This window comes from Ochlerotatus camptorhynchus, unplaced genomic scaffold, assembly GCF_037179485.1.
Source record: "Ochlerotatus camptorhynchus isolate MF236.1 unplaced genomic scaffold, CSIRO-AGI_Acam_v1.1 ptg000220l, whole genome shotgun sequence".
Taxonomy (NCBI): Eukaryota; Metazoa; Arthropoda; class Insecta; order Diptera; family Culicidae; genus Ochlerotatus; species Ochlerotatus camptorhynchus.
In genome coordinates, this window is record NW_027040710.1 from 1,731,972 (window position 1) to 1,751,636 (window position 19,665).

Below are 19,665 nucleotides of genomic sequence, written 5' to 3' on the forward strand. Positions count from 1 at the left end.
GAAAAACCTGGGAAAACATGAAGCAAATTTACTCATCGCTGAGTTCCTGCACTTTTGGCGATTATGAGTGAACTAAACTCAAATTTGAGTCGTTCTGATTCGCCGTGCAGCAATGTTTAAAAAGAAATCGACGATTTTGCGGAAAAAACTCCATTCCCACAATTCTGCTTTATTCACCAATGGCAGGACGACATCTGGCGGATTTGATGGGGGAATTTATTATAGGGATTTTCGAAGCAACAGAGCAGAACATTTTCAATCTCGTTTAAGGCTTGTCACGTTTCTCCATCAAATCTGTCAAAAACTTGATCACTTCCGGATCCCGCATGAGCGAGCTCTTCTTCTCATTCAAAATCACCGTGAAAATATCCGGCTTAGAGTTTACCTTGGAGCCGCTCTTTTCCCCGGCCGCCCGTTCCAGGCCATCGTTCGACAGATTAGCATCCGGGTCCAGATCGACCGAGTTGAAACTGCTGTTGGTGGTATCGTTGCTGTTGCCCCCGCCGAGCGCTCCGGGAGAGAGCATCATGTGATCCGGATTTTTGGAACTGCTACAGCCGGCGGCAGCGCCGATGTAAAACGAACTGCCGGCAGAGGCGCTCGTCGCAGATGAGGTAGATGGCGAGTGCTTAGTCTTTTGCTTTTTAGTCTTTGATCCCGATGACGGCCCTGCTGCCGCTGCTGAAGCAGCAGGCGAAACCGGTGGGCATGTTGATGATGATGATGATGACGGCGGTGGGGGTGGTTCTGCTGCCGATGATGATAAACTTTTACCCGTTTCCTGCAGGCGTTTCTTCAGGTGAAGATTCAACTTTTCCTTGATTTTGTTGTCTCCGCGTGGGATCGAGAGATCGTCCGGTTGCATTTTGAGGATAGGTTGCGGAGTTTTGCGCAGAATTTGATTACATTTTTCGAGAGATTGCTGATAACACGCACTACTTGATCACAACAAACCACGGATGGTACTGAATGACGGCGACGGCGACGACACGATTGATTCGAAAACAAAGCGCCGGGATGTTCGAAAGGCCCGAACACTGACAGTTCGTGGTTCGTCGGAATAAAAAAAAAAAAATGTTCAACGTTTTCATTTTATTCTGCGTGCGTGTGTGACATCTTGCATTTGGAGGTGTGGAAGAAAAACTGGAATTTCTGGTGGATTCAGGACGGTCTTATCGCTGGAAGGTGTTTAAAAACCAGGGCAACGATGACGGCTCACGATCAAATGCGAGCCATGCTGGATCAGCTCATGGGAACGGCCAGAAATGGTGAGTAGCAACATTCCGAATTGCGGTGGTGAAAGCCCTGTCCTCCATGTTTGTTTTTGCTTGGTGAGAGGTAGATTTTGTAAGTTTATTTTATTTGGTAGAAAATTCAAAATAAGCTATTTAATTTGCATTTTCGGTTAGTTCTAGCTTTGTATTATTGTATTGTATCATACTAGACAAGGTTTCAAGGGGGGGCCCCATAGCGACGCGTAATAACTGAAGTATCATATATTTTCAGGTGAATCTAACCGCTACTCGACCAAGTTCTACGACAACAAAGTATGTAAAAGTTTTTTGTTAGGATGCTGTCCACATGAGATCCTCGCCTCAACGGTAAGTAGAACTGAACGAAATCTAGATTATCATATTCCTCCTTTTCTGCCGATCCAATGCAGGTCATCTAAATCTGCGGCCGCCGTTTGTTTTTAAATTAATTCCCCCCGAGTTGTAGAACCCCCACCTCAAAACAGAAGCAGAAGCCTTTCGAAGTGCTCTCTCTCTCTGTTCGTCCGTTTGTCGTGTGTAGATGTTTTTCCTCAGCACGAGCCAACCACACAAGACTTGCTCCTCCGGAAAGCGATCGAAACCAAAATGTCCCTCATCTGATTCTATTGCAGACACGTCGCTACTTCCCTTCAAAACAGAGTTCTGAAGTAGTGGTTCCTCCTTTTGGGATCAAAAACGAACAAGAGTAGGGTTTTGCTACACACTAGCCGATGATCGTAAGTACTTTTTGCTGATTGACGAAAATTCAAACTTTGATCATCATTCAAGCAATTTGATTGCCTTTAAGCACAGGAATTCTTTACGAATCTGTTTCAAATTGTTAAAGGCAGATCGAGTCCGTGTTATCCTCTTGCCCGGAAGCGCGAGCACACGCTCTCACGTGATGGGAACGCCTCCCGCACTCGGTTGGTCCAGCTTACCGTAAGTGTTTAGTTTCTAAATTTTTATGATTCGAAAGCTTGATCCTGAGATGTTGTAGAAATCGCGAAACGAATTTGATTTGTCGTGAATGTTTGTGTGACTATTGAGGTGAAGTTCAAACCTGAAGAAATAACTTCTTACTTTTTTTTCTGAAAATTGAGAACGCTGCACTAATGCCTTGTCTTGATGAGGTTCACCCCAGTAGTCATTCGCTGAGCTCGAGTAAAAGTCACAAAATCGAAACCTAATTTCACTAATTTCGTAGTTCGTGTCTTCAATAGTAGTCAGACTTTCAATTCCACAATACCAGAAAATGGGTACGTATGAATTAAAAAAAAAAACAATCTTAATCAGCATCATCGTCGAAGGCTTTCAAGCGCGCGATTGGGTATGTACAAACACAAACCGTTAATCTTTGTAACAAAACAAACAAAAACTATCTTCATTTCTTTCCCGTTAACGGACAAAAGTAAAACATTGTCTTTTTTCCGATCAAATCCGGCGCTGGAGAAAAAGAAAGTGGTTCCCCTCCTATTTCAATTGTTAGAGTGGCAGAGAGGATAATGATGATGGTGATCACACTCCTTTGTTTTCCTCCGAAGGGCCTGTCGTTGTACGTACGTATGAACTTTTGTTGTTTATTAAAAAAAAAAGTGGCGCAATTGTGGTTTCTGATTGCAAAACCGAACTTTACCTTTTACCCGTAACAAATCCGACCGCGTCCAATCCAAAGAAAGTAAAAAGATCAGTAGTAGCGCACGTTCAAGTCGAACAAGTCTCCTGCTGAGGGCAGACTTGGGTTCCACTACGCTTAGCTCTCGTGTGTGGCGAGGATTGGTTGTGTTGTCGATTTTGGTGAGTAATTACAACAACAAACATGAAACTATTATAACTACTCTTTTCCCTAGTAATAGTAATAATAATCGAACGGAAGTTGTCTAGGATTTTCGAACCGGAGCTGGTGTTTGGAACTGGAATTGTGAAATTAGGATCCGAAGGAATCTAGAATCAAAGAATAGAGAACATTAACAGCTGCACTGAAAAAGCATTGCTCGATTGAACTCCATGCTAACAGCGGCGCCGGTGGTGTAGTGGTAAGCGTGATTGCCTCACCCCGAAAGACCTGGGGTCAATCCCAGTCGGCGCCGCCGGGATTTTCTGAGGCATAACATCTCAGATCACGGGAAGTAATGCCGTTGGTCCCCGGTCTATGAGTTCATGATGGGTCGATAGGTAGGGTCCAGGGTGGGAGTTGCCTCCCTCGCCTGGCGTCGGATAGCATTATTGGTACTAGGAAAGGAAAATAAGATCGACGGAAAACAAATGAACGAAAACCAAAATGATCCATGCTAACACCACATAGAAACAGACACAACACACTGTTTGTGCTAATTTGCTATCATTGTTCTTCACAGAGGTAAAACATCTTAATAATTTAATTAGACATGACTTATGAACCTGGACATTTTTGATTTCATAAGATACTTACGAATTCCATAGGCATTTCATAAGCACGACTTATACATGAGGTACTACGAGTTGTTCTTATATACCTTTAACCTATTCTATTTTCCAAGCGTTGATAGACGTGGGAACAAATCACGGAGTGAATAATCTGATCGCTCAGGATACGATTCCGGTCTGCTACATTTTATATTACTTTTTGTTAAAGTGTCAAACTTATGATTTCCATAAGAAATCCGTTTGTCGAAATTTCATAAGCGGTTTTTATGGAATTCTAACGTCCCTTTGCCTCAGCGAATAGAATTGATATTTTTCCAAAAACTATCAACCTCACCTCTTTGATCTTTTGATTGTAGGTAGATCTGTGCGCTCCCTGTGGGGCCTTCCTTAGCTCAGTCGGTAAAGACGCAGCTACAAAGCAAGACCATGCTGGAGGTGGCTGGGTTCGATTCCCAGTCCGGTCAAGGAATTTTTCGGGTTGGAAAATTTCTCGACTTCCCTGGGCGTAGAGTATGATTGTACTTGCCACACAATTATACTCTATGCAAAAATGGTACAGGCATCGGAAGCGCTCAATTAATAACTGTGGAAGTGCATCTAGAACACTAAGTTGAGAGCACGCAATAAGCTAATATGCGATATGCAATAAGCTTGAAATGCGAAGAAGAAGAAGAAGAAGATCTGTGCGTCAATCAAAATATTTTCGTCGGCGACGTGATATGCAGGGTGGCCAGCAAAAATTTCAGAATAAACCTTTAAAACAGAGTGATCCTTTACCGAATGAATGCCTTGCTCTATTTGGTGCATCATAATTTTCTTCTGTTTGCCGTCTTATTGTTTTTAGAATTTAATCACTCAGCAATATTGCAAATTGATTTTTGTCGTTTCAATTTCAGATGTAAAGTGCTTGGTCATTAAAAGAAAATATTGCAGATGTTATACTTAGGAAACAAATATTTTTAAAAACTGAAACTGAATTATTCTTTTCCGGGGTTTTAATTTTTCGTTGTCAAAATTTTCATGATATGAATTCCAGAATAAACTTGGAATTCTGCTCTGAATTATCATGGAATTCTTCTGAAATAAACCAGAAAACACTCCGCGTAATAATTACCGTTGAATTCGTTTTGGAATTTCCTTGCAACCACTTCTAAGAATTTAATTGGAATCCTTCTTAGAATTCCCTTGAACCTATTCGGAGACTTTGATTCCTTTGAAAATCTTGTCAAAAATTTATTTTAACTTTATTCAAAACAGCAGAAATCTTTCGAAATTTTTTTTTTTAGAAACCCCTTGGAGTATTTTAAGGAATTTCGTTCTAACTATCAGCATTTTTTTGCAATCAATTTTGTTGGAATTCTGTGATGAATATTTCGCACTAGGGTTGAAATTATTGCCAGAACACTCTTACACACTTAGTTTTTTCTACCGAGCTCGGCGGTGCAAATCTCGGCAAAAAAGTTTTATTGAGATCTCAGCAAACATTTCATTTGTTTGCTGAGATTCAGCTAAGCATTATCCGTAATTCTGTAATTCTGGAATTGTGCTCAGAACTTCTCCTTCGAAAACTAACTAACAATGTAACCGTCCATCGAATTCGCTTGAAGAGAAGGTTTTTACAATGCAGTAGCTTATGCGCCACTCTCGAGATCGAGAGACTACTGGTCGTGTTGAATTGCCCGACTATGCTCTAAAGAGCAAATATTGAGTTCTCAGGGGAGTCTTTGAACGGTTGATTTTACGCCGACAGAGCTTTCTAAAATTCAACAAAAAAGTTACGTTTCCAGTCGGTCATACGCCGCTAAAGCTGTGAACGTACTAGGAGAACGAAAAGCGAGGTGAACGTAAACGAAAGTGAATCGAAGTGAACGGAAAGCTTTTACCTAGGGAATGGTTCGTAGCATAAATCAGAACAAAAAGTAATTTCATTTGAATGAACTTTAATTCATTTTAATTCATCTTTTCTAATTCGGGTTGAACTTTGTGTGTGTGGCGTGTAAATGTTTTAGTGTAATGGCCATATTGATGACGTACCTGCGCAGGGTTTATGCTGGCGTTGACTTCTCGGCCGGTACGGGAACGGTCGAGGGGTCCATCGAACCGCGGCGATGTTTTGCTGACAAGGTGGTGTAGGGTGGGTATTCACCAACCTCGGAGGGCTCGTATGCATTCAAAGAGGGCCGAATTAAAGGTGCGGAGGTGGCGCGGCTGGACGAAAGCTTTCGATTTCGAGGTTAGCAGGCCGTCCAGAGCAACCCAGAAATCCCGCAAGAAGGCCAACGTGCCCCGCCGAGTGACCCTCGCGAACTACCACTACTCGATCACTACGGGACGAAATGAAACCTTCCCACAAGACCCCCAAGCACTCGGACGTTACCTTAAGATGATGGGAAACCAGCACTCCGTTTAACTACCGATCACGGCGGGCCGAAACGAGCACACGAGCGATGGCGGTCAACACGTGAATGTGTGGTGTCGTGACAGGAATCAAGCCTGTATATAAAGCGCTCGTTGGACGAACGCTTTGTTATTTTCAATAAACTGCACACAGAGCAGGAAAATTGTGCCTTCTTGGCTTTGTTTCTACGAAACTTTAACTTAATTGAAACTAAAACGGAGATCACTGAGAAAAATTTTTCAAAAAGACATCTGCTCACCAGCCGCTATGAACTTTAAGTGCTGCATATTCTCGTCCGTCGGAGATCATATTTCTTCCGAATGTTAAGAAATACGGAGTATGTTTTGTGGACTCATGCGTTGAGTTTCTTATCGCATTTGCTATGCTCTGTATGTTGTCTGCCCACGTTTTGTGACTTGATTTGATAGTGGCCCTAATTGCGGCTGTAATAACCCTGTTAACTCTTTCCGAGTTGTTAACTTGTGGGTGGTAGGATGGTGTGAGCCAATGGGTAATTCCATGGTGTGTTAAGAGTTCTTTAAACATTTTTGATGTGAATTGGCTACCGTTGTCCGTCAATATTATTTCTGGTACGCCAAATAAAAGAAAAATTGATTGTTCAAGAAATTTAACAAATGAACAGGCTGTTGCCTGTGTAAAAGCTTGAACCAGAACAAATTTTGTGAATACATCGGTAACCACAAGGAGACATGTACTTCCAGTTTTACCTGACGGTGGAAACGGACCCAGGTAATCCAACGTTAGGAACTGCCATGGTTGGTCACAATGCTGTTTCTGGGTGCCCATAGGTGGGGTGCTATTTATGTTTGTACTTTTAGAAGTTTTACAGGGCAAACAAGTTTTACAAAACTGTCTTGTTTCTAGGGCCATTCTAGGCCAATAATGTTTTTCTTTTAGCTTGGCAATTGTTTTTTCGTAGCCTAAGTGAGCTGGATCATGCACACCTTTTATAATCTCTCTCCTTTTTTGTTCTGGAGGATAGTATTTCCAAAGGAATCTTTTATCCTCAATTGTTGCTGTGTTGTGGACAAATTTGAAAATTTTGCCACCAACCAGTTTAAATTCTTTAAATTGATCAGGGTTGCTACTTATTTTCGTACGCAAATCGGCATACTTACTATCACCTATTTGAATAGTTTCAATCCTTGATAAGCAATCAGCAAGTACATTGTCCTTACCCTTCCTATACTGTATTGAGAAGTCAAAGGATTGCAGTTTTAAGGCCCAACGAAGTAGTCTTGAATTTCCGTTAGCCGCAGTAATTGTGAACAGCCAAGTGATGCTTTTGGCATCGGTTATGACTGTGAAAGTTGTCCCCTCGATATAGTGTCGAAAATTTTCAACAGCAAGTAGAACTGCAAGACACTCTTTCTCAGTCGCTGCATATTTACGTTGCGTGCTTGAGAGTTTTTTCTAAAGTAAGCAATTATCCTTTTCCCTTCGGGGTGGACTTGTAGGAGAGCTGCTCCGACAGCCAGTTGGGATGCATCGGTCTCTATTATGAATGGGAGATCGTAACGAGGGTTTGCAAGTACAGGTGAGGAAGTTAGTACCGATTTTAATTCAGCTAGCGCACGTTCTGCTTCATCGGTCCATTTGAATTTTTTTGCTTTTTTTAAAAGATCTGTAATTGGTGCTGTTATGCGGCTATAACATTCGATAAATTTTTGGTAGAATCCCATCAATCCCATAAGTCGTCGGACATCCCTGATTGACTTAGGGCGGGGGTAATTAAGTATTGGTTCTAGCTTTGTACTGTCGATTGCCAGGCCATTCTCAGTTAATAGGTACCCCAGATATTTCACTTGTCTTCTACAAAAGCGGCTTTTTTGAACAGAAATTGTCAAACCAGCTTTCTCTAAGCGTTTTGCCACTTCTTTCAAGAGACGGAAATGTTCTTCTAAGGACTCTGAAGCTATCACTATGTCATCTAAGTAGATGAATACGAAGGGTTCAAGATCGAAGCCCATGGCTTTATTCATTAGCCTACCCATCGTAAACGGGGCGTTTCTCAGACCAAATGGGACAACTTTAAATCGAAAAAGTCCTTTTGGGGTTCGGAAGGCTGTAAAGTTTCTTGAATTTTGTTTTAATGGAATTTGAAAATAGGCATCCTTTAAATCAATGATGCTAAAATATTTTGCTTTTTGTAGCCTATGAAAAATTTCATTCATGTTGCGCATCGGGTAAGCGTCTTTTTTGGTAATTGAATTAATTTTTCTCGAATCCAAGCAGACTCGAATATTCCCATTCGACTTTTTGACCGGTACTAATGGGCTAGCAAACTCACTAGTGCACTCTTCGATCACATCTAGCTTTTCGTATCGTTCAAGTTCCTTTTCTATGCTCTCCCATACACTGGGCGAATATCTGTACATAGGCAAGTCCCGCATTTTTGCGCCTTCTATCGTCTCAATTTCATGTTCTATTAGGGTAGTTCTACCAAGTTTGTTTTCACTAGTCCATTGGAAACATTTTAATGTTTCTGTGAGCTGTTGTCGCTCGTGTCCTGTTAAGTCATGTTCAATTTCTATGTTTTCAATGTCTCGTTCGGGGTTGCTAGATAATTCTAGAGATGGCATATCTAGTGATTCGTCTTGTTCTGGTTGTGCCTTATGAGTAAGGATGTTCTCATTTTCTGTTAGTTCTAATGAACATATCGTTAGACAGATTTCTGATTCTAAGTCGGTAGGGTTCAATTATCGATTATGATCTGCGGAGATTAAATTGATCATGGGTTGTCCGCTGATATCTAAAAGATCAACAGCAGTTACCTGATCGTCACTTTTGATCATTGGTCTTATCTCGAAGGCATTCCAGAAATCCATCCCTAATATTAATGATTTCGAAAGTTGGGGGACAACAATGGTTGGAATTACCTTGGTAACGCCTGCAAATGTGTAAGGTACGTTTGCGTACCCAAGGCATTCATGTTCTGTATCATCCGCTGTGCGGACTCACACGTTTGCCTGAAATAATTTTAGCTCATGTTTTTGGAGAATTTTTGTCGAATTCAGCACGCTAATACTTGCGCCTGAGTCTAATAAAGCGATTATATCTGTGTCCAAAATAGCAACGCGTATTCTTGGACAAACGTTAGGGTTGACCTTTATATGCAAGGTTTCTTGATACTTTTTAAATTGCTCAGAGCTGTTGGTTTTAGGGACCACTTTTAATATTTGCGAGATGGACGGGTTCCCTTCAGTGCATCCCGCATCTAGTTTATTTTCCGGTTGTTTGACGTTTTTTTGGAGTTATTTCCAGACGTGTTTTGATAGGGAAGATCACCAGTCGTAAATCATTAATATAATTTCATAGCTTTCGGAGCGAACGTTGGTTCGCGTGTAAAGGGCCTTAGAATGGTTGTTTACAAATGCTTTTGTGCCGTTATCAAATGTTATGCCTGATATGTTTAGTATTACTTCTGCGTGAAGTCAACGATTTACATAGTTGAAGATGCTTATTTCAAATAACAGACTAAAGTGGTAATTTTTATACGATAGATGGAGGAGATAAAAGTCTAGAGTTGACAGTTCCGTTAGAGTACGGCAGTGTGAAAATTGCATATAGAGAGTAGATAGCGAGCTAGGACAACTTTTAAGGAAGGTACATATCGGTTTTTTCGTCTCTCTTTACCAAACTCCCCCTTTGGAGAGGGATGGTGAGGGGTGTCCCCCCCCCCGCCACCACTGGCAAAAAGAGATGAACGCCGACCCGCTCAAGTACCAACGATGTGTTTGAAACAGTTCTACCGATTTTTACCGCACTTCAGTTGGTTATTTGAAGGAAGGCATCCAGTCGTAGGTTTGGAAAAAAAAACCGACAGTTCAGTGTTTAATCCAAAGTTTTTTTTCCTCTGTTCGGGACCTAACACCACTGCGACCTGTAATTTGATCTATTGTAGTATATCCCGTGTCCTTAGTTTAGTGCATGTCGTATTACTCCATCACTATTGAGAAATGATAAAGTATTCGATTTTTTTTACAGTTGTAATTCTTGCATTTATCGCAAGGATCCGACTCTAATTGAAAGGTACCGCTATTTATACCCTTCAGAGTGTTGAAACACCCTCCAAAGGCGCGCCCCTCTGTCAGTCAAAATTGGATTCCTTAGCAACAAAATTAAGGAATGACACCGATAATAACCATGGATCAGAAGTATCAGACATGTTTTGTAGTGTCAGGAACTCTATTTTGTAATCTGTCAAAGGGAAATCACAAATCGAGTGTCATCAAAATACATGGCATGTTGAGAGATTGAGGTTGTGAGAGCAAATTTTCTCTCAAATTTTAATTTTTTTGGCTCTCTGGGGACTGGTAGTAAAGCAGGTAAAACTGTATGAGGGGAAAAATCATTTTTATTTAATTGTAGCTTGTATTTCCGGGAAAAAACTGAACGACAAAAGTCCCTGACTAATTTCTTTAGGTTGTCGTTCACTTTTTTGACCTGAATATGCACCGATAGCGAATTATTCCCACTTCTCTCAAATTCTATATGGAGATTTTTATCACTTCCTACCAGCGGCACAGCGATATGATTAATTGGTAATGCACCCGTGTACTGAATGGGAATTGTGGGTTCGAATCCCACCGGTGCCCTTGGATTTTCTCACACACACGTTTCTTACAGATGATATGCGCTTACCTCTCAGTATGTTCAAACTATCTTATAAACAATTTGATGGGAACTTTAACATATAATACATAATTCTCTTAGTATTTTGAAAAGTTTTCTAAGATCAGGATCTTGTAATTTGTTTTCAACTGAAGTCTCAAAATTTTGACAATCCTTCTTTGTTAATCCTTGATCTTAAATTTCTGTGTGTTGAATCTAAAACTTAACTAAATTATTTCTGGGTATCGACTACCTGCAGAAACCTGGAAAATCAGGGAATTAATTTTTGAACCTTAAAAATCAGGAAATCTCAGTATTACGTTGATAATTTCCGTTACATTCTTTGAAACGTAATGTTTTGAGCATTTTAAGTACCGTCACATATAAACGCATTAATACTCAAATATGAATTATTTCCGAATCTAATTTCCATGTTAGATAAACATGCAAGGATAACTACAATACCTAAATCTTAAGACTTTTGCAAAGTACTTTTATTTTAACGAATTATTGAACAAAACTTCTTGAACATTTCGGCGAAATCTTCATAGCTATTGTTTTACTTTTTATCATTGTAGCGAATATATTAGTTAACAAACGTTAACTTCCTAGCGAGCAATGCTGCAGTAACTGAAATATTGAAATACCGAAAATACTACCTTTGAAATTTAATATGGTCGAATACAGAATACAACAAGTGAGTTCAGAATCGGAAAATCGTCACGCCTGAGAACTAACCGAAATTCGAAACAAACAAAAAAGTGACTGTAATTTTTGTGTACAATATCGGATGCTAATCCGCCACGAATTCCCATTCTCTCTTCTCTCATTATGTTTCATCTAGCGCATGGACCTGGGAGAGTGTCCCAAAGTGCACGATCTTGCCCTGAGAGCCGACTACGAGAATGCTGCCAAAAGTAAGGACTACTACTACGATGTCGACGTAAGTTTTCATCCTTTCATTCCGCAAGCACCAACTCGTCTTATTTAAATTCATCTGACTTTTCAGGCCATGGAACACCTGCAGGCCTTCATTGCCGATTGCGATCGGCGGACGGAGGCGGCCAAGAAGCGGCTGGCCGAAACGCAGGAAGAGCTGACGGCGGAGGTGGCTGCGAAAGCCAACGCCGTCCACGAACTGGCAGAGGAAATCGGTAAGAAACTTGCTAAGGCAGAAGCTTTAGGTGAGGCAGGGCAAGTCGAGGAAAGCATGAAGCTCATGTCGGAGATCGACGAGCTGCGGGCGCGGAAGGCCAAAGCCGAACAGGAGTATCGAAGTGCCATACCGGCCAGTAGCTACCAGCAGCAGAAGTTACGCGTGTGCGAGGTTTGCTCGGCCTATCTGGGCATCCACGACAACGACGTTCGGCTAGCGGATCATTTCGGTGGTAAGCTTCATCTAGGATTTTTGGCAATTCGAGAAAAGCTGATAGAGCTGGAAAAGACTGCCGGTCCAAGGCAGAAGGAGCTGCGGCGGAATGGTCGTCGCGAAGGCGGCAGCTTCGATGATGATCGTGCCCGATCACGGTTCGTTGGCAGTCGTGAGCTGGATAGACGTTCGAGGGCACTTGTTCGCGACAAGGATCGCGACCGGCGAGACAAGTAGGTTTTCAATTTCCCGCTGTAATTTCTGTTTGATAAGTTTATTAAATCGATGCATTTTCCACAGTCGCGGTGAGCGAAAACCATCGTCGGAGCGACCGGAACGTACCGACCGTTCGGAACGTCGCCGTTCGAAAAGCCGCGAACGACGGACACGGAGCCGCGATCGTCACTCACGAGATCGTGACCGTGACCGCCGTGATCGCGACCGCGATCGGGATCGTGACCGTCGTCGCCGTACACGCTCGAGGGAAAGATCCAGACGGTAAGCATTGACCTTTAGCTACTACTACTACTACCACCGACACACAAATTTAGCGGAAGAAGCGGAGTAAGCAGCATGGTGATACTTCAAGCAGTGCGGATCCAGGATGGTTCAGCTGGAAAGCCGTAAGCAATATCCCATTCAATGCATCTAAACCGATTAAATGTTTCTCCGATTCTCTTTTCTTCTGGTGTGTCGACAGTTGTAGAATATGAAGTGTTTTTTTTATGTGTATGTAGTGCGAAATGAATGATAAAATTCCGTATGGGTATGTAAATTACCCATAAAGTTAACAAACAGAAGAAAATCCAATTTAAGCAAATTAGTAGAAATTTTATCGTAAATAAACTAAACCGAAGCAAGTGGATATGTAGCTGTACACTAGGCTTGTCAAGATCGAGGAGGACGATTAGCTATTCCACGGCTCATCAGTGTGTCATACACAGTGTTTCTCACGGCGCGAGCGTCCCGGTGTGTTCTATCAGGAAACCAATTCGACTTTCGGTAAGAATGCTTTTCTTTTCATTTACGTTTTATGATTTCTCTACTTATGGCATATTATAATTCTACTGTGTGAACTAAACATTCATTTCCTGATAAAATTCACCTACCTCGACGGCACAGACTAAGCTCTGTTGTGCTGTTTGTAAATGTATTTTTTTTTGTTCGAGTGCGATTAGTTGGTGCACGGTTCGGAACCGTTGCTTTGGTCGTCGTACTTTAAGAGAAAATTTAATTTCGACACACAAACGCAAATGTAATGTTGTAATACATAAATAGAAGTAATTCAAATTCACCATATTACAGTCCCAATTTATACATACATACATCCCACTAAATGATCGTGCTTTAGCTATTAAGGGTAGAATTTTCGCGAATACGATTTAAGATTACTCTATTGCTACAACTATTATTACTGAATTGGTGTACATCTGCAAATCAGACTACTGAGTATTGAATAAAGGGTGAACCATTTTAGAGGTGTTGTGTTGTTTTTCATTGTTTGTGAAATTCCTATCCGACGGCTGTTTGGCACAAGAAAGAAAAAAAAAATAAAAGCACTGCTCAGAACTGTTCATTAAGTAAAACGAGCGATGGTGGTAAGTTTTACTTAAACCCTTAACCCTTTCCTTCCCAGAAGGTTTTCCGTTGTTTTGAGATGCAAATATGGTTTTTTTTAAATGCTAGACAAAAGATGTTCCACACAGTCTAAAATGATCGAATCCGTAAAAAGGTTTTGTTCAAAATCAATAGTTTTTTTTTAATATTACTAAGTTGAATTCTCAAGAACACATATGGGTGCGAATAAAGAGTATACGGTGAAGCTTAAACAAGTACTGACTATTTAATAGTAGATTCACAAACATGATACCGACCGACAAGTTGTGGATCACCTTTGCTACCATGGGTAAGAGAGGGATAATTTGGTCACCTGGACAATTTTTTCCGAATACAGCAACTTCCTAAAAGGCCAGGACACGCGGTTTCAATCCACTTCAATATCAAAAACGATTGTGTAATAAATGAACCTTTGAATTATGCAAAGGTTCTTGGGTAATGTAGTAAACTATCCCTGCGCGCCAACTCACGAACCGCCGACAATTGCCAGAAAAACCTACTACTAACCAATGTTGCAAATTTTCGCATCAATGAAAACTCAGTACCAGTATTTGAGAGATACAACTCACAATGTTCATTTTCCAACCAGGCTCTCACTACGAATAGGACAGAGGTAATAACAAAAATATTCCGACTCAACTCAGCGGGAGAACAGACAAATGCTGAGAATGTGTTCATCTAACCAGACTTTCTCTCTCTCAGTCATCAGCTTAGTCGTTCTGATTCACCATGTATCTAAAGCAAACCCCACACGTATCAATATATTGACGCGAAGGGGAATTATTGACATTAATATTGATGATGTGAATACAGAAATATTGTCAATACCGATGTATTGACGTCAATATTGAATGTATTGACAATACGATTATTGTCAATAAAAGCAATCGTGTACGGTCTACATAACTCGAGGTCTGAGTCAGAGTGTGTTGATAGAGACAAATTGAGTCAGAGTGAGTCTACCTGTTCGTTGAAGCAGTTATGCATGGGTACGTTGATAAAGGGGCAATGGAAATAAAACAACTTATTAGTAAGCGTGCAAAGGGGCGACTGTTGAACCTGAAAACAGATTCAGTGTCACGTCGGGGTCGCCACATTTTTGAAATAAACGCACAATGCAAGGATGAGAATGAGTATGTTGAAATTAGTCATTTGGGTAAGTACAGAAACAATTATTTTTAAAACTGAAAAAGAAATATAAAATAATCTTTTGTGATTTGCATTACAAATAATGTAACGTATGTGGGTAAAGGGTGATTTTTCGTTACTTATTATTACATATGGGCGGGGAATATAGGGCCAGATGGAACAAGAGTGCCACCGAAATGAAAACTATTTTTAAACAAACTTTCGGAGATTGAAATTCCAAAATTATGCCGGATGCACAATTTTTTTTAACTTGTTTATTAATGTAGGAGTGGCATTCTTGCTCTATGTAAGGTTGAATTTCAAGAAGTGGACTTTAAACAAACCAGTTTAATAAAATAAGAAAGTATTGTTTGATCTTGATGTTCGAATTAATCAATTATAACGGTGCCTTAGTAAAAATTGGAGAAAAACATATTTGGGAATTTCAACATTCATATTTTATGATGTTCATCGGTGATCAATTTGCCCCCAGACTACTGTAGTTATCTATGGGACAAGAGATATGGCAAATGTCCACAGCTCATACAATTTCCAATAAAAATATGCACTAAAAACATTAAACTGTGTAGAACCCCCTAACAGTCTATGTAGTTAATTAAAAGCCCCTATTTAATTATTATTGTTTATAAATCCAAAAACAACCTCTAACCCTGATTTGCATCTTGACATATAAGGATTTCCGGTAACTATAAATTCTACATGTGGGAAACATTTCATAAATTAAAAACAAAGCACTTCGTGAGCTAAAGCACTAAGTTTAGTACATTTAATTTTGTGGGACACTATTTTTTGGATTAAAACAGAAAGTGTCTATCTTTCCCTCACTGCCCGAGGCATCTATTAGCGCAAAACCGTCCATTTGTTGCAAAATATTTCGCCTCCCCGCAGCACAATTTAGGTGAGCATTGCTTAGTGGGTGAAGACAGCAAAATCTGCATCAGTAAGAATAAAAACAATAAGCTTCACCAATAAAACAGAACGCGGACTGCGGCAGGCAGCAGAAAAAAAACTTTCTTTCTCTCTCTTTGCCGTATCCGTACATAATAACCAGTAAAATCTTGCTCAACCATTGACTCAGTCAATCAGTGATACAAGCCACCTGAAACTCGAGCGGCACTCACTCAGTGCCCGATTTTCCTCGGTATCGGCTTGGATTTGTACATTTCATAGAATGAACGGATAAAGGCGTAAACGTAAAGGGCACTCTTTCGCTCTTCTCTTGAAGCGGTAGGTGACTGATGAACAGAGACAGTTTTGGTTTGTAGTTCTCTCCCGTGGAGATTATTGTCGGTTTCAAATCGCGGCTTGGCTCATCAATCAGCAACATTGCTACTAACACAAGGTATCTTCCAAATAAGCTTCAAAATTGCATTTTTTTTTATCAAATGTTCAATTCAGTCCTCTATATCCGTAATACGCGCGCGAGGCTCAAACCTTTGTAGACTACTTTTTTAAATCTACATAAAATTTTAAAATCCATCATCACCATCAGTGTTGGCTAATCAAGATCAGAAAATCAAAATCAGCAATCTTTCAAGATCAATATCACCTAAAATCACAAGCACCAACATCACAAGCCATCATCACCACGAAAATCACACGTGATTTTCGACCAATATCAGCCGTGATTTTCGATTCCTAAATTCAACCAGCATCTAGGGGTAGGCGGGGCATAGTGAACAGGTGGGGCATAATGCCATAAATTACTATTTATTCAAAATAGAAAATAAAATAAATTAATTCATTACCGTCACTACAATTAATTTCTAGAAAATTATTGTATAAAACGCATTTAAACTTTGAAAAATGTCGTAACATGTGTAAGTTAGGCATATCTTGTCTAGGCAATATAAAAATCAGATGATCCTAAATAAGGTTTTAAGAACTCAGAATACCGCGTCGTAGGTATTTATTTAGCTTAAACATGTTTTCAAAGCATATGCAGACTGTTTGCATCACATTACACATAATATGTATTCAATTTGATGTCAAAACTACCATTTGATTTTTTTTACATAGGGTGGGGCATTAGAGTGATGCAAAATTTGAAATTTTCGCTCCACAATACTTAAACGATTCCAAATCGGATCTTGACTCACCTCTCAAAATTTGAACCCATTTGGTGAGAAACTGAGATGGCACAAACCATTTGAAGTTTGTATGGGAATTACTATGGTAAAACCAAGATTTTTGTTCATGTCTATCTAATAATTCACCATATCGGTCTGCTTCAAAAGCAAACAACTGTACTTATAGAAAATTTTCCCAGCTACAACTTTGCCCAAGACTACTTTTTGATTAAATGCAAGGATAGAAAGTTATCAATGGTTCAATGCGCTGATGTCTTATGATGATGCTCAATCAACTGCTCAGCAGGCAACATTGGTGTTTCTGGGGCGTTGAATAGGACACAACAATCATGGCTACTATGTCACACTGCAAAATACAGTGTTGCCTACAGAGCAGCTGCTTAATCATGTCATAAGTTTACCAATCTCTTAAATAATTATTAGCTTTTTCCTGTCTCGTTTTACATAGAAATGATCTTCGGCAAAGTTGTAGCTGAGAAAATTTTCTATTAGAATGGCTATCGAACTGTTTCGCAGCTCAATATGGAAAAAGACTAGAAGGCAATGAACAAAAAGTTGAGATTTCCCATAGTAATTTACATGTAAACTTCAAATGGCTTGTGCGAAGTCTGTTTCTAACCAAATGAGTTGTAACTTTGGGAGGCTAATCAGGACCCGACTTGAAACCATTTAAGCACTGTGGAGCGAAAAAGTCAAATTTTGCATCAGTCTAGTGGGGCATAGTGAGCAACCGTCGGATGGGTAGAGTGAGCAGAGAAAAGAAAGTAACCTCACTAATTTAACAGTGGTTTGTTTTTGTTTTGATGCGTATCGCAAGTGTCGGTAATATGGTCCGCAATTACAAGAAGAGTTGTTCAGTTCTGTAAAAGTGGTCAAAGGACAACATGGAAAGGACAGTGGAAGCAGTGAACCGTAGGGAATCCGTGAATCAAACGTCTCGTGAGTAATGTGTTCCACGTGCAACTCTAGGACGTTACGTTATTTCGGTGACTCCAGAAAAAAAGCATATCGGATCATTTGCTACTGTTTTTTCGAACGCTGAGGAAAACGAACTGGTGTTGTATATAGTAAAGCTGGAAGTTTCCTGTTACGGAATAACTGTTCGAGACATCCGCAGCTTGGCTTTTCAGGTGGCGTTAAACGTCGAGAGTCAACTGGCTGGCAAATATTGGCTCAGGGGTTTCCGGAATGTATTCTACCCTTCAATCCACTCATACCTCGTAGACTGTTGGACAAAGGTTTAACCTTTCTAGAGTATACATGAAACAATCAATTTGTACAAAACGTGGCTTACTCATTATGCCCCACCGGGGGTGCTCACTATGCCCCACCTGGTATCTTAAATTCACAATTTCACACGTTCCAAAAACATGTGGTTTTTCATCTTGTTCATTTTTTTCACATTTCCACGGTCAGTTTATGATAATAAGATACCTTTCCAAGATTTAACGCTGCAAATGTACAATTATATTGCTTACTTTATTAGATGTTTGGTGAAATGCTTAACATGCCCACTATGCCCCGACTACCCCTACACTGAAACAAAGATAATAGTTAGGAATACTATTTTGCAGAAAACACTTATTTTCAGTATAACTACGCTTAATACCGTTAAATCTAGCAGGATTTCAGTATAGTTGACTATAAATATAATCAAATTTACTACCATTCTGTCAAAACTACTATGCTGACTCAAACGGTATAGTAGTTTCGATAGAAAAATTAGTCAAATTAAATGAATTTCGTTTCTGCACAAATCTATTGGTGGGAGTATTTAATTTAAACCATCAATATAGTATTTTTGCCAATGGATTTTGTTTCTGTGTATATCAACCAAGATCAAAATCATCGAAAATCATAGGATTAGAAGATATGCTAAATTGTAGAGTTTGGGGCTTTCCGAAATTCAAGTCAAAATTCCGGATGAAAGAAAAATGGTGCATTTCAACCCAAGATGGCTTCCACAAATGCAAGATGGTGGACCAAATCCAATATGGGGCTGTTCATAAACTACGTAGCCTGTTTAGGGGGGGGGGGGGGGTTGACAATTATCCACGGCCCATACAAATTTTAAAATTGTTGTATGGACAATTGTCTACAAAGGGGAGGGGGGGGGGGTCAAGAATCCCAAAAAAACTGTGTACGTAGTTTATGAACAGCCCTTATGGCGGCATCCGGCAGGGAATATGCATCTAAACCTATGCAATATGGGTATCTACGGAATGGGCTCGGTAAGGGGAAGTGGAAAAAAAGACATCCGCCGCCATTTTGGAATCTAAGACGGCGGGCCAAAAACCAATATGGCGGCCCCTGGACAGGGAATATGCATCTAAACCCATGCAATGTAGGTATCTGCGGAATGGGCTCGATAAGGGGAAGTGGAAAAAAGACATCCGCCGCCATTTTGGAATTAAAGATGGTGGACCAAAATCCAGTATGGCGGCCCCCGAACAGGGAATATGCATCTAAACCCATGCAATGTAGGTATCTGCGGAATAGGTTCGATAAGGGGAAGTGGAAAAATGACATGCGCCGCCATTTTGGAATTAAAGATGGTGGACCAAAATCCAGTATGGCGGCCTCTGAACAGGGGATATGCTCCATAAGTGGAAGTGCAAAATTGATGTCCACTGCCCTTTTGGAATTCAAGATGGTGGACCAAAATCCAATATGGCGGCCCCAAACACAAGATTTTTAAGATTAATAAAATCCCACCGGAAGAGAAGCTAGCATATATTATTGGTCTGT

The 19,665-nt window shown here is 40.3% G+C and overlaps 2 protein-coding genes across 2 annotated transcripts; one reads left to right on the forward strand and one right to left on the reverse strand.

The window, feature by feature from the left end:
• Positions 1–264: 264 nt before the first annotated feature.
• Positions 265–941, reverse strand: LOC135703647 (ubiquilin-4-like). The gene has a single exon (XM_065224927.1). It carries the CDS (start codon positions 863–865, stop codon positions 266–268), a length of 600 nt encoding a protein of 199 aa, XP_065080999.1. The 5' UTR covers positions 866–941; the 3' UTR covers position 265.
• A 149-nt stretch (positions 942–1,090) lies between these two features.
• Positions 1,091–13,537, forward strand: LOC135703695 (putative RNA-binding protein Luc7-like 1). Its single transcript, XM_065224972.1, has 5 exons — positions 1,091–1,268; positions 1,507–1,601; positions 11,537–11,635; positions 11,702–12,294; positions 12,362–13,537. The coding sequence occupies exons 1-5, from the start codon at positions 1,208–1,210 to the stop codon at positions 12,561–12,563; spliced, it is 1,050 nt and encodes a 349-aa protein (XP_065081044.1). The 5' UTR covers positions 1,091–1,207; the 3' UTR covers positions 12,564–13,537.
• Positions 13,538–19,665: the final 6,128 nt, after the last annotated feature.